The 12186-nt window shown below is 40.5% G+C and overlaps 4 protein-coding genes across 4 annotated transcripts; 2 read left to right on the top strand and 2 right to left on the bottom strand.

Moving 5' to 3' along the window:
* Positions 1-123: 123 nt before the first annotated feature.
* Positions 124-12128, bottom strand: LOC129795218 (zinc finger protein 91-like). Its single transcript, XM_055836304.1, has 11 exons — positions 11901-12128; positions 11163-11834; positions 8233-8327; positions 5399-5913; positions 4813-4949; positions 3823-4576; positions 1762-1913; positions 1636-1704; positions 1112-1570; positions 679-1052; positions 124-619 (listed from the first exon to the last, which is right to left on the bottom strand). The coding sequence occupies exons 1-11, from the start codon at positions 11999-12001 to the stop codon at positions 162-164; spliced, it is 3786 nt and encodes a 1261-aa protein (XP_055692279.1). The 5' UTR covers positions 12002-12128; the 3' UTR covers positions 124-161.
* On the top strand, positions 1930-3753 carry LOC129794743 (gastrula zinc finger protein XlCGF17.1-like). Its single transcript, XM_055835597.1, has 2 exons — positions 1930-2330; positions 2394-3753. Exons 1-2 carry the CDS (start codon positions 2209-2211, stop codon positions 3274-3276), a joined length of 1005 nt encoding a protein of 334 aa, XP_055691572.1. The 5' UTR covers positions 1930-2208; the 3' UTR covers positions 3277-3753.
* LOC129794748 (zinc finger protein 883-like) lies at positions 3701-5018 on the bottom strand. Its single transcript, XM_055835602.1, has 2 exons — positions 4813-5018; positions 3701-4576 (listed from the first exon to the last, which is right to left on the bottom strand). The coding sequence occupies exons 1-2, from the start codon at positions 4932-4934 to the stop codon at positions 3787-3789; spliced, it is 912 nt and encodes a 303-aa protein (XP_055691577.1). The 5' UTR covers positions 4935-5018; the 3' UTR covers positions 3701-3786.
* LOC129794733 (transcription initiation factor TFIID subunit 11-like) lies at positions 8336-11111 on the top strand. Its single transcript, XM_055835587.1, has 3 exons — positions 8336-8521; positions 9041-9109; positions 9169-11111. Exon 3 carries the CDS (start codon positions 9729-9731, stop codon positions 10872-10874), a length of 1146 nt encoding a protein of 381 aa, XP_055691562.1. The 5' UTR covers positions 8336-8521; positions 9041-9109; positions 9169-9728; the 3' UTR covers positions 10875-11111.
* Positions 12129-12186: the final 58 nt, after the last annotated feature.

Genomic DNA, 12186 nt, shown 5'->3' on the forward strand with positions numbered 1-12186 from the left:
CTATTTGAGCACTCCTTTTTGTCTTCAGGCTTGCTTCATGCAAAGCTGAATTCTTTAAAATTTAAATTTCCTCGGTAGTATAGTGGTCAGTATCTCCACTTGTCTTAAAACATAAAGAAAACATCCTTGAGTTTGAATTTTATTTTAAAAAAAAATCTGTTCTATTCGTCATCCTTTGGCTCTGTTGCTGCTCCTTCGGGATTAAAAGGAATGTCAGGAATGCCCCTCAAAAAGCCAGAGAGAAAGTCAGAAAAATCTCGAATTGCTTGGTTGCTGATTACATCATTGGAAGTTTGCTGAAGGTTTGCTTGAAGCTTCGGTTGAGGTTCCGGTTGAAGTTCTGGTTGAAGTCCTGGTTGAGGCTCTCTTTGAGGTAGAAGTTCTAGTTGAGGCTTTAATTGAAGCTCTGCCTGTGGATGTAATAGAGGTTCTTGAGGCTGTCTTTGAAGTTCTGGTTGAGACTCTCTTTGAGGGTCTTGCTGAGGTTCTGCTTGTGGCTGCCTTTGAAGTTCTGTCTGTGGGTCTGTTTGCGGATCATTTTGGTGTATCCTTACGTGCTTTTTGAGGACATCTAGACTCTCAAAAATCCCGTAGCAAACTGAACAGGAAACAAAACCATCTGAAAAAAAATCAAAGATTCTTCAAAATTCCTCCGGAAAAAAGATGATCATGCCTCACCTCCAACTTTTTTAGTGGGAAGTCCCCTGTGGGCGTCTTTTATGTGATCAATGAGATTATTGGAATAGGAGAATTTCCTTTCGCAGTAGTAGCATCCCGTGAGGACTCTTATGTGCTTCTTCCTGTGCGCCACGAGTCCTCTAATACTCTCGAAATCCTTGCCGCAGATGTTGCAGATGAAGGGATCTTTTGTCTCTAAACTGCAGGTCTCCTCGTGCCTCCGGAAATCATAGGGATGCTTGTAGCGCTTTGAGCAAACTTTGCAGACATAATTCTTCTCCTGACTGTGCGTAACCATGTGCTTCTTCAGATGATTCTTCAGCCCAAATTCCTTCCCGCATTCGTCGCAGTTGTAGATCTTATTGGCTGTTTCACTGGAACATTAAGCTTAGATCAGTCCTTCTCTCTTAATCTGAGATCTTTTGAGCCTTACCTGCAATGAATACGGAGGTAGTGCTCCTTGAGACTACGCGTCGTCTTCAGCATCTTCTGGCACAGCTCACATTCAATCTTCTCCGTATTGCTGTGAAGTTCCATGTGTAGGCCCAGAGATCGGAGATTCTTGAAGCGTTTCTCACAAATATTGCACGGAATGTCCTTATTCTCGTGAACCATTGAATGTTTCTTCAGCCGACTCCCACATGGGAAGGCCATTGGGCAGTTGGGGCATTGAAACTTCCTCTCGCTTGAATGAATTTTGAGATGTTCATTCTTGTGACCCAGAGTGAAGAAGAATTTGTGACAAACAGGGCATTCATGCTTCCTCTCCCGGAGTTCTTGGATCACAAACTGAACTGTTTCCTTTTGTTGTTCTTCTTCTTTGTCCTTCACTTCAGGTTCTTCAACATCCTCCACTTCCTCTTTTATTGTTTCATCTTCTTCCGGAGGATACCTAAAAAAATAAAAACAGTCTTTAATTGATTGGCTCCTGATGAGCCCTCACCCTGGGAAACTTACTCCTCTGGCTCCTCTTTAACTTTCACTCTTTCCACCACCTCTTCCGGGATAATGTAATCCTGCTCTGGCCTGAAAAACAAATCCTTAATGCAAGAAAAACATTCTTTTAGGTTCCTTTAGTCTTACTCTTCTTTTGGGCACAATGAATGAGCATCAGGAGGAGATTCCTGTTCCTGGATGGTGTATTCTTCCTTTACAATTGAATAGTCAACTAATACGTTATCCGGTTCAGCCTCAATTTCCATTTCAGCCCCAGAATCTCTCGCGAAGAGTTCAGTCTTTTAGTTTAAGTTTGACAATTTAGGAACCTTCATGGATCCTAATTTGTCAAACACTTCGCGTATTAAACAATTTTTCTTTTTTATTAACCCAGAATCCCGGAAAAATTCCTTCTTAGGGGAGTTCTGGAAGATTTCTTCTGGATTTTTGGCTTAGGATTTGTTATTTTAGTTTATTCAAACATTAGCGCGGAAAGTGCTTAAAGGAACCTAGTTAGGGGCTCAAAATGTGGTGAAAATCTGCATTTTTGCAAGAGGTCACCAAAAAGGAATCTAATCCCAGAAATTCCCAGGAATGGAAGAGATTGAGATTAAGACTGAACAGGAAGAAGTTTTCCTGGATTATTCAATTGTCAAAGAAGAATACGATATTCAGGAACAGGAAGCTGGGCAAGGTGCTCTTGTCAAGGAAGAAGAGTAAGTTCTTTCCCGGATTTCTTAGCAAATCTTTGACTTTTTGTCTCTTCCTGCTCAAATTAGGGATCTTGAAGATCCTCTTCGTATATCCCAAGAAGATTGTGTTCAGGAAGCACCTCAGGCACAGTCTCCAGAAGATCAGGAAGCACCCCAAGAGAAACATCCAGAGAACACAGTTCAATTTGTAATTGAAGAAATTCGCGAGAGGAAGTACAAATGTCTCATCTGCGGTAAAGGATTCTACACATGCGGCCAACGGTGGCAACATAAGTCCGTTCACATGACAGAAAGGATCTTCGAATGCGCCACATGCGGGAAGTCCTTTGTGGACAAGAATAAAATCCGGACGCACATGCAGACGCACCGGAAGAAGAGCCATCGTGGGGAAAATTGTCATTTGTGCGGGAAATTGCTGAAGAATCGTGGATCTGTCATTGCCCACCTTCGGAAGCGTTGCCCCAAAACCATCCGGGAGAAGAGCCACAAATGCCCAACATGCGGAAAGGGCTTCTACACGGCAACAGAGCTCAAGGGGCACGAGGAGATTCACACAAAAGACCGACACTTTCCATGCCAACAGTGTCCGAAGGAGTTTTCAAGCCGATCAGGACTTGCTCAGCACATCCGATGCGTTCATGTGGAGCAAAAGACAACCCTGTGCAACATTTGTGGGAAGTTCATGAAGCAAAGACTCCTCAAGAAGCACGTGAAGCTCGTCCATTCGCACGAGGAGTTTCCCTGTAGTAGCTGTGAGAGCACCTTCAAAGCTCCTGAGTATCTCAAGATTCATATTAAGAAGCATCACTCAGTGAGGGATGAAGGTGCTGGGAAACGAATCAAGGGAAAAGTCAAGAAAAGCCTGGAAGGTGTTGAGCCTGAGATGGCTAAAATCCAATCGTCAGGAGAAGCGGAGCAAGAGCTGAATAAAGAAAAGCAGGAAGACTGAAATATGTAAGGATCACAGAACAAGATGAACGCTTCTAGACCTCCTAGAAAATCCGGAAATCCTTGACTAAAGCAAGAAGATCAAGGATCAAAGTAGGAACAAATAAAGGAAAAAATGAGCAAAGGATCAAAGACTCTTTAAGTCTGTCTTGTTGCAGGAAAAGAGCAGGAGTGGACGGTTTTCTTCGTTTTCATTATCACTTCGATCCTGTCTCCTACTGAACTACTGAATTTTCCTAAAGTCCGATATTCTTTAAAAGCCTCCTTAAAAAGAAAGAACCAGAAAGCTACAGTTCTGCCCACTTAACAGCAAGGGGGGAACTGTAAAAAAGTCTTCGTTAAATCTAAAGAGATCAGTCGTAAAGGCCGTAAAGCTGAATTGAACAACAACAAAATCCAAATCAATGAATTATTTATTAAAACAATTTTTTTCTTATAAAAAATAATTTATTTAATAAAAAAAACTTAGTTAACAACGCTCCTAACTTCTTCCACTTTAGTCTGACCTAGTCTAGCAGTCTGGTAACTCCGTTGACTCAATTTTTACATCCTGTCCCCTCTTAACTATCAAAACTTCATCAGATTGATGAGTTTTCATGTGATTTTTGAGACTCTGCCTGTAGAGAAAGACTTCCTGACAAATGTAGCAAGGAAACTCTTTTTGTCTGGAATGAGTCTTTATGTGACGCCTTAGGTCGTAGTCCCGTACAAAGACAGCCTGGCACAAAGGGCATGAGATTGCAGTGTAGGCTTTGGTTAGATGAGTCTTCAGGTGCTGCGTTAGAGCGATTACAGCACTGAAAGCTCTGCCGCAATCCTTGCATTTATACTTGAGATCCTTGTTGGGATCCGCTTCACTGTCCTGCTGCTCTAACTTTTCTAACCTGACTGACTCATCTAACTGCTCTGACGGCTCTACCTTAATTGAGTGCTCCAACTTCTCCGCCACCCCTGAATGTTCTGACTTAACTGACTGCTCCGACTTACTTTGTTGCTTTGGCTGATCTAACTTCTCTAAACAGTTCAAACTGGCCTTCTTCGCCTGCTCAGAGTTATCGGATTTTTTACTTTTCCTTCGAGATTTGGACTCTTTTTGAGTTTCCTTAAAGTGATTCTTTAAGTGCCAGTAAAGACCTTGTTGTGTAATGAGAATCTTGTCACACTCAGGACATTTAACACTCAGAACTGGAGATAGCCTGGCGTACTTTCTCAGTGACGGACAATCTGGGGAGTTTTCTTCTTCATCTACTTCCTTCACTACAAATGTGACGGTTTCCGGAGGAGAAGCCTCGGGGATGGATCTAGAAAATGATTTTGTTTTATCTCCAAAGGAAACATTTAAAAATCGCAAAAGTGACGTCACTGTTTGCATTTTGAAGCAAAAATCTTTATTTGTCATGCCTAGCTTGTGGAAAATGAATTTTTTTAACGATTTTTTATTCTTTTGCAACCAGGAGGAAGATTAGGCGTGTCCTGATGGCTTCCTGGACTGCATTTTAATCCTTTTTTTGGTCAGAAAGGAGAATGTACAACTCACCCTTTATTGTCTTCCATGAAGGGATCATCGGGTTCTTCGAGCTTAAATTCCTCTTTAACAACCATAGACTGCAGGGAAGCATCCCAGGGACTATAATCCTCCTTCTCCTTCTTAATCTCCATTTCCTGGATACTTTTCTAGGGATTTTAGGGAGTTTGTTTAGTCAAAATTCGCATCTTCTCTTGTTGACTTTTTTGACAGAAGTTTGACATTTGTGGTGAAATTCGCCCCAAATTCACCACAATCAGCTGTTTTAGGTTCTCTGTTGTTTTGCCGCGTTTTTTAGGACCGCGCAGATGAAGGATTCCATGAAGATACCCTGAAGATCTCTCGGGACGTTCAGAGCAAGGACTCTGGTATATCAGACTACGGCAAAATGAAGCTTTCTCAGTTCTTGGACAACTAAAAAGCGTTAAGACGCTCATTTTAATTGACTATCTCCGATCAAAAACAAAAACAACATCAACTTTAAACAGTCGTTAAATTCTTTAATCAAACTAAAATTTCTTCTCAGCAGATAATCAATAAACCGGAAGTTTAGCAATGAAACAAAAAGAAACTCCCCTCCAGGATAAATCCTCTTCTATTCTTCCCTCTTTATTGCAGTAACAGTCTCATTTGTAATCTCAATGGTTGTCACAAAGGCAGCAACGGAGATTCCTTTCATGTGATGCACCAGAACGTGCCTATCCAGGTCCTTCCTCTCACTGAAGATCTCCCTGCAGTGTAGGCACTTAATCTTCTCCCTGATCTGATGCGCAAGCTCATGCTTCCGCAAATTGTATTCATACTTATGCTTCGATCCGCATATTTTGCACACAAACTGCGACTTCCGTGCTGTGTGGACATTGAGATGTCGCGTGAGGGAGTACTTCCGCCTAAAAACTTTCTGGCAGTGAGGGCAAATAAATTCACTGCTGGCCAGATCTCTGTCGTGAATGTTGCGGATGTGCCTCTTGAGGGCTTCCTTCTCAATGAAATTCTTCTCACAAATCTCACAGCTAAAGGGATCTTCCGGTGGATGAGTTTCATTAATGTGATTCTGGAGCATGTCGAGATTTTTAGAGTCTTCCTGGCAAATCGTGCAGGTAACTGGACCATCTGGGTGAAAAGAATTTTCATTTAAAAGAATTAATTTCTGGGAGGATCCTTTGAAGAAAGAATTTATTTAGAATTCAGTTTTAGATGAGAATTTTAGGACAATTTTAAAAATTAATTTGACCTGAAGAAGGTGATAAAATATCTCCAAAACGTCGTCATATGTAAAGAGAATAAAGTTCCCATTTAACTCTTCGTTTGTGTTCGTTTGTATTCGTGTTTTCTTCGTGTAATTTCGTTTCGTATCGCATTAGAACGATTTATTTAGCCCCAAGTTTCTTTTGACTCATTTAGCCCCCATTTGGTGTAGAAATGCTCAAAAAACATTTAAAAATCGTTAAAGAATAAAATGGACAAAGAAGATTTTTTGTAAGTTAATTTAAAATAATCAAAAATGATTTTAAAAAAATTCAGGAATTTATGAAAGTTCTTTAAAAATTATTGAATTCTTCAAAATTCCTTAAAATAAAAATGAAATGTACTGGTAAGCTGACCAAGCTTACGGGAGCTGTGTTTCTTTCAGTGTACCAATTTTGTGAGAGCAAACTAGAACGCGAATTAATTTAAATACGCGCAAAGTCGGGAAAAGTTGAAAAGTCATACCCTAAGAAATGTTTGGAAGGCCATATCTCGAGAACGGATCCATAGATTTTCATAAATTTTTTTTTGTTTGAAAGGTCTTGAAGTCAGCTATAACATATCGAAAAATGAAAAAAATTTATGTCGCCATTTTCGAAAAATTCGAGTTCGAAATTTTCGAAAACTTTGTTTTTGACTTTAGCGCCTCTTGCGGTCATTTTTCGAAATTGCAATGTTCTAGACATTTGTAGGGCTTCACGAAACCTTTCATTTGCGCTTGAGTTGATCAAGATCGGACTTGTAGAACCCGAGATATGACATGCCAACTTTGGAAGGCTATATCTCGAGAACGGATCCATAGATTTTCTTCATTTTTGGCATGGAGCTAGATAATATAGTCAGCTACAACATATCAAAAAATAAAAAAAATTTATGTCGTCGTTTTCGAGATATTCATCGAAAACTCATCGAAAATTTTGTTTTTGATTTTTGGCCCCCTAGCGGTCACTTTTGAAACTTCGGATGTTCTAGAGAGTTGTAGGGTTTGTTGAGATCTTTCATTTGACCCCGGGTTGATCAAAATCGGTCGAGCCGTTTTCGAGTTATGGTCGATTTTCGATGAAAAATTGTGGCGGCCATATTGACTAAACGGCTTGACCGATTTTCGAAAATGAGGTATCGTTGGAAAACTCTTGATGGCCCCTACAACATATCAAAATTTCAGCCCTCTAGCTATAATAGCGGCTGAGATATAGTGAAAACAATATTTTGAGGTTATTCAAAATGGCGGACGCGGGGGTGGGGGGTAAAATTTGACATCATAATCGGATGTCTTCCAGTCGATATTTAAACTTTGCCGTTTACCGCAAGTCTCTATCTATTACCGTTCTCTTGCAATTTAGCTTTGTACTACGGCCGGCCGGCCGGCCGGACGGCCGGAAAAAAAAATTTTTGGCGCATACGTTTTTTGGAATGTGGGGACCCTAATTCGTGCTCATCCCAAGTTTGAACCCGATCTGACGACTTTCGATTTTGCTCGGTACACAAAAGCTGTGTCTGAAAGAAACACAGCTAAAATCTTTATCAAAAAACAAAAAAAATAATTACAAATTCTTTAAGATTCATTAAAAATTAATGAAGATTCTGCTCAAACTTACGAAGATGTTAGACAATTAATAAAACAAAATTTCAGAAACAAATAAAAATTCAAAATTTCATAAAAGATTCTCCTTATTACAAAAGATTAAATAGGCAAAAATAAAATAAAGAAAAACTAATGAAGAATCTCTACAAATTCCTCCCAAATAAATAAAAATTCGTCAGAATTCAATGAAGAAAATTCCTAAATGAATATTCTCTATTAAGTAGCAAAGATTCTTCATTAAAATTAATAAATATTCTTTTAAAAAATTGATGGAGATTCTACTAAAATTAAATAAAAATCTCGAAAATTAAATTCTGAAACTAATAATTTTTTTTCATGATTTGTTAAAGATTTATAAAAAAAAAAGAATTTTTAAAAATTTATTAGAAGTTCTTCAGAAATTAATTAAAAAATATCTTCTGAAATTAAGTATTTTCAAAAAAAAATTGTTTTTCAAAATTTCTCATTTTTTTAAATGAAAAATCTTAATAAATGAAGAATTAACAAAAATTCTTTAAAATTGAACGAGATTAATCATCAATTAGGCACTGAATCTCCTCCAAATCATCCCAGAATGCCTGATAAGAAGCCCATTTTACCTGTTTTGTCCACCGGAAGTCCCCGATGATGCAGCTGAATGTGCTTCTTTCGTCTTTCAGCATCTTTGAAGGGGATACTGCAGTAGAAGCATTTGATGCTTGTGGTGATCTGGGTGTTGGGAGTGAGGGAGATGGATGGATGTGTCAGGTGAAGGGTTATGTGTAGAGTGCACAATAAAGAGGCAGAGTGAATTATCTATATAAATAAGTGTTTTAATTAGCAAAACCCACCCCTGGGGCCAGCGGGGGTACCACAAATTGGCGACGAGTCAAAAGTGCGTCAAGAAATGTAAGTAATTTAAAGAAAAGTGCGTGCAAATGTGCAATGACATTAAGTGAGGTTATGTTATAAAACACACGTGCTGAAATTTTCAAATTTTCATGGAAATTGAGCAGTGTGGGCTAGAAAAGCCACGGAAATGGGTTCCAGGTGTGACTCTATGACTAATAGAGTTATCCTGAGAAGGAAAAATTCTCCAAAAAGAGAGAAAATGCTCTTCCGGAATGCCTTTTCCATCAATGTGAATGGTAAAGAGTAAGAAATAGAGCAAAGGCTCTACTAAACAGGGGTATATGCTCGGAGAAGCAAATCCGGAAGTTAAATAAAATTATGAAAACATATCAAGATATTGTGCCCTCAAAGGAGGAGAAATTAGTACATATAACCACGAACCGGTGGGTTATAATTGATTGGGAAGCTGCAAAGAGACAGTTTACCAGAGAAAAACTAATAATAAAATATTAATAAATATTTTATTGTCTGAGAATATATAAGAAGAATAATGAAGGAATTTCTTCTTTTTTTCAGAACAGACTAATACAGAGTCCGATCTAGTAAGAGTCGGAAAATAATTAGGCGAGAGAGACCTAAATTGAGGTAATAAATCAAAGATACAAAGTGAGATGAATTTCCATAAATTGAAGAAATTATTTCAGAGTTGATGGAAAAACTGTGGAACTTGCCACCATTTGATCCTGGCAATGGCTCTGAGGCCAGACGGAATTGGATAGAATGGAAGAGGGCCTTTCAGCACGTAATTGTGGTTCTTGGAGAAACAAACAAGACGAAGCTCAAGAGTCATTTGTTGGGTATTGGAGGCATGAAACTGCAGAAAATCTTCTACGGTATCCAAGGGGCAGATGTCTCAGAAGAAGAAGGGAGCAATATCGATCCATTTGAGGTGGCAATACAAAAACTGGATCAATATTTCGCCCCAAAGAGACATGAGTCTCATGAGCGTCTTATTTTCTGCAAAATGGACCTGGAAGAAGATGAACCAATCGAGAAATTCATGGTTCGAATAAAGCAGCAAGCATGAAAGTGTAGTTTTGGTCGAACCGAACAAGAAAGTCGCGCGACAAGCATAATTGACAAGGTCCTATTAGCAGCTCCCGATGACCTGCGCGAGAAGTTGCTTGCTCTGGAAGACCTTACGCTGGAATCTCTGGAAAGAACTGTTAATTCTTTCCAAGCAATTCGGAACCAAGTGAAACAGATGACCACCACAGAGTGTGAGACTGATATACAGGACGATGAAATTAATGAAATCAGAGGAACAAAGGCAAAATCACGTAAGTGCTTCCGATGTGGGAAAGAACATGATTTCTCCAAGATCCAAAATTGCCCTGCGTATGAGAAGGAGTGTCACAGATGCAACAAGAAAAACCATTTTGCGTCTAAGTGCAAGTCATTGAAAAGGAGCCGAGGTGATCAAACCTCATCAGATGAAGATTACAAAAGCACAAAACGCCGGAAGGTTGAAGGCAAAGGGTCTCTGAAGGAGGACGACTCTGAGGATGACTCAAGTGAGTCAGATTCAAGTGAGTCAGATTCAAGTGGGTCAGATTCAAGTGGCTCAGATTCAAGTGATGTATGCAGCATTGGAATTGGAGATGAATACATTCGCTGTGAGATTGGTGGTGTACCGACAGAAATGCTCATTGACTCTGGATCTACAAATAATGTGATTGATGAGGGCACTTGGGCCTATATGAAGAAAAAGGGGATTGAGATAACGAATTTCTCCACGACCTGTAAGAAAGAGCTGAGGGCTTATGGACAGAAGACATGCTTGCAAATTATGGGTGTGTTCGAAGCTATGATGGTTGTTGAAGACAACGGAGATCAATATAAAACAGTTGCAGAATTTTATGTTGTGGAAAATGGGACACATTCGCTAATGGGGCGATCATCCGCCATCAGTTTGGGGTTGTTGGAAATTGGACTTCCAAGTTCCCGGAAAGCTGCAGAATTGACGGATGATGGAGAGTCCTCCAGGAGCCAGTACTCTTGCCACGCAAATAAGGTAACGCAGCAAACTCGCGGAATCAAGGAGCCTTCCAACGATTTCTCGCGGAAATTGTCGAAATGGAGAGGGCTTTATGTGTACTTCATGAAGTTCTGCAAGGAGCACGATATCCTGGTCGACAGCGCAATTCCAAACATACATGATATTGAGCTCCAGCTGATCTCTTCGGAGTGCCACAAGCGGAACATTTTTCGAGAAACAAAGGGAGAGGATGTGGAAGATCGAAAAGGAAATGACGAGGAAACTGATGTACACGAGAGAAACGGGAAGCTGTTCAGGGTCTCCGCTCAGCAAAAGCTTCTGGCTAGTCCTGGACTACCCAATATGATGTGACAAACAATTTCGACCAAAATACAAAAGATTCCCTGCACCGCAGAGTCATCAGATACTCCTGAGGGCTACATCACGAGTACTGTGAGGACTTCAGAACAATGTGAGGTCTAGGCTTTGAAAGGAAAAGGGAGATGTGGTGATCTGGGTGTTGGGAGTGAGGGAGATGGATGGATGTGTCAGGTGAAGGGTTATGTGTAGAGTGCACAATAAAGAGGCAGAGTGAATTATCTATATAAATAAGTGTTTTAATTAGCAAAACCCACCCCTGGGGCCAGCGGGGGTACCACAATGCTCTTCCCCAGATGCGTTGTTCGGTGCATCCTCAAGTCTGTCCTCTTCCTGAACGCCAGACCGCAGATGTCACACACGTAGGGTCTCTGTGAGCTGTGCACGGGCATGTGCTCCCTCAGATGGAGTTTACTTTTGAACTTCTTCGGGCATTTTGGGCACGAGACGTCCCTCGTTTCGCTGTGCGTCACCAAATGCCTCTCATGGAGAGTCTTATTCCAGAAGATCTTCCCACAGATGCTGCACCGGAAGGTTTTCTCGGTGAGATTTTCCGGCTGCTCTGAGCTGCGGTGAATTCGCTGAATGTGACGACGCATGTCCTGCTTATCACTGAATGTCCTTCCACACTCAGCACATTTGAACTTCTTCTCAGCTAGATGCCGCTGATGATGAGCCTTGAGGGATTGGGTTGATGTGAAGATTTTCCCACAGAGATTGCAGAGACTTCCACTTATGTTGTCATGAAGGGGAATGTGACGCTTGAGGCTGATCTCCCTGACGTAAGTGCGTGGGCACAAGGGACAGGGGAAGTTCTTTGTGGCACTGTGGGTGACCATGTGGTGCTTCAGGTGAGAGGAATTCACGAAAATCTCACCACATTCTTCGTCATCTTTTGGGGCTTCTTTTATCAGGAAGTTTTCTTTGGGCTTTTTGGGCACTTTTATGGGTTTCCTGGAAAGGAAAATCTCGTGGTTAGGGGGATGTTTGTGTCTGGTGAGGAGATTTTTCAGAACTTACTCATTGGAATTGAATTGTATCTGCTCTTCCGGAAGCTTCTCATCCATCACTGTGTTCAGGAAGATCTCTTCCTTTTCAATCTTTATGTCCATCACGTCCATTCTGACAAGAAGCCGGGCTGTTTTAATTATTTCTTTGATCACAGCATCTAGGTGGCAAACATAACCTCACAAATTGCACCTATTTTCACCACATCTGATTTTTGTTTACAAACAAACAAGAAATCAGCTGTTTTTCTCAGCTGATTTTACTTTGATTTAAAAGGAACTTTGCATTAAAATTTATC

This window comes from Lutzomyia longipalpis, chromosome 4, assembly GCF_024334085.1.
Source record: "Lutzomyia longipalpis isolate SR_M1_2022 chromosome 4, ASM2433408v1".
Classification (NCBI taxonomy): domain Eukaryota; kingdom Metazoa; phylum Arthropoda; class Insecta; order Diptera; family Psychodidae; genus Lutzomyia; species Lutzomyia longipalpis.

Coding starts and splice junctions, on each gene's coding strand:
- LOC129794743 (XM_055835597.1), top strand. CDS start 2,209: ATGGAAGAGATTGAGATTAAGACTGAACAGGAAGAAGTTTTCCTGGAT. Junction 2,331..2,393: donor GCTCTTGTCAAGGAAGAAGA/GTAAGTTCTTTC, acceptor TGCTCAAATTAG/GGATCTTGAAGATCCTCTTC.
- LOC129794748 (XM_055835602.1), bottom strand. CDS start 4,934: ATGGAGATTAAGAAGGAGAAGGAGGATTATAGTCCCTGGGATGCTTCC. Junction 4,577..4,812: donor TTCATGGAAGACAATAAAGG/GTGAGTTGTACA, acceptor ATCATTTTCTAG/ATCCATCCCCGAGGCTTCTC.
- LOC129794733 (XM_055835587.1), top strand. CDS start 9,729: ATGACCACCACAGAGTGTGAGACTGATATACAGGACGATGAAATTAAT.
- LOC129795218 (XM_055836304.1), bottom strand. CDS start 12,001: ATGGACGTGATGGACATAAAGATTGAAAAGGAAGAGATCTTCCTGAAC. Junction 1,571..1,635: donor GTTAAAGAGGAGCCAGAGGA/GTAAGTTTCCCA, acceptor TTATTTTTTTAG/GTATCCTCCGGAAGAAGATG. Junction 620..678: donor TCCCACTAAAAAAGTTGGAG/GTGAGGCATGAT, acceptor ATTTTTTTTCAG/ATGGTTTTGTTTCCTGTTCA.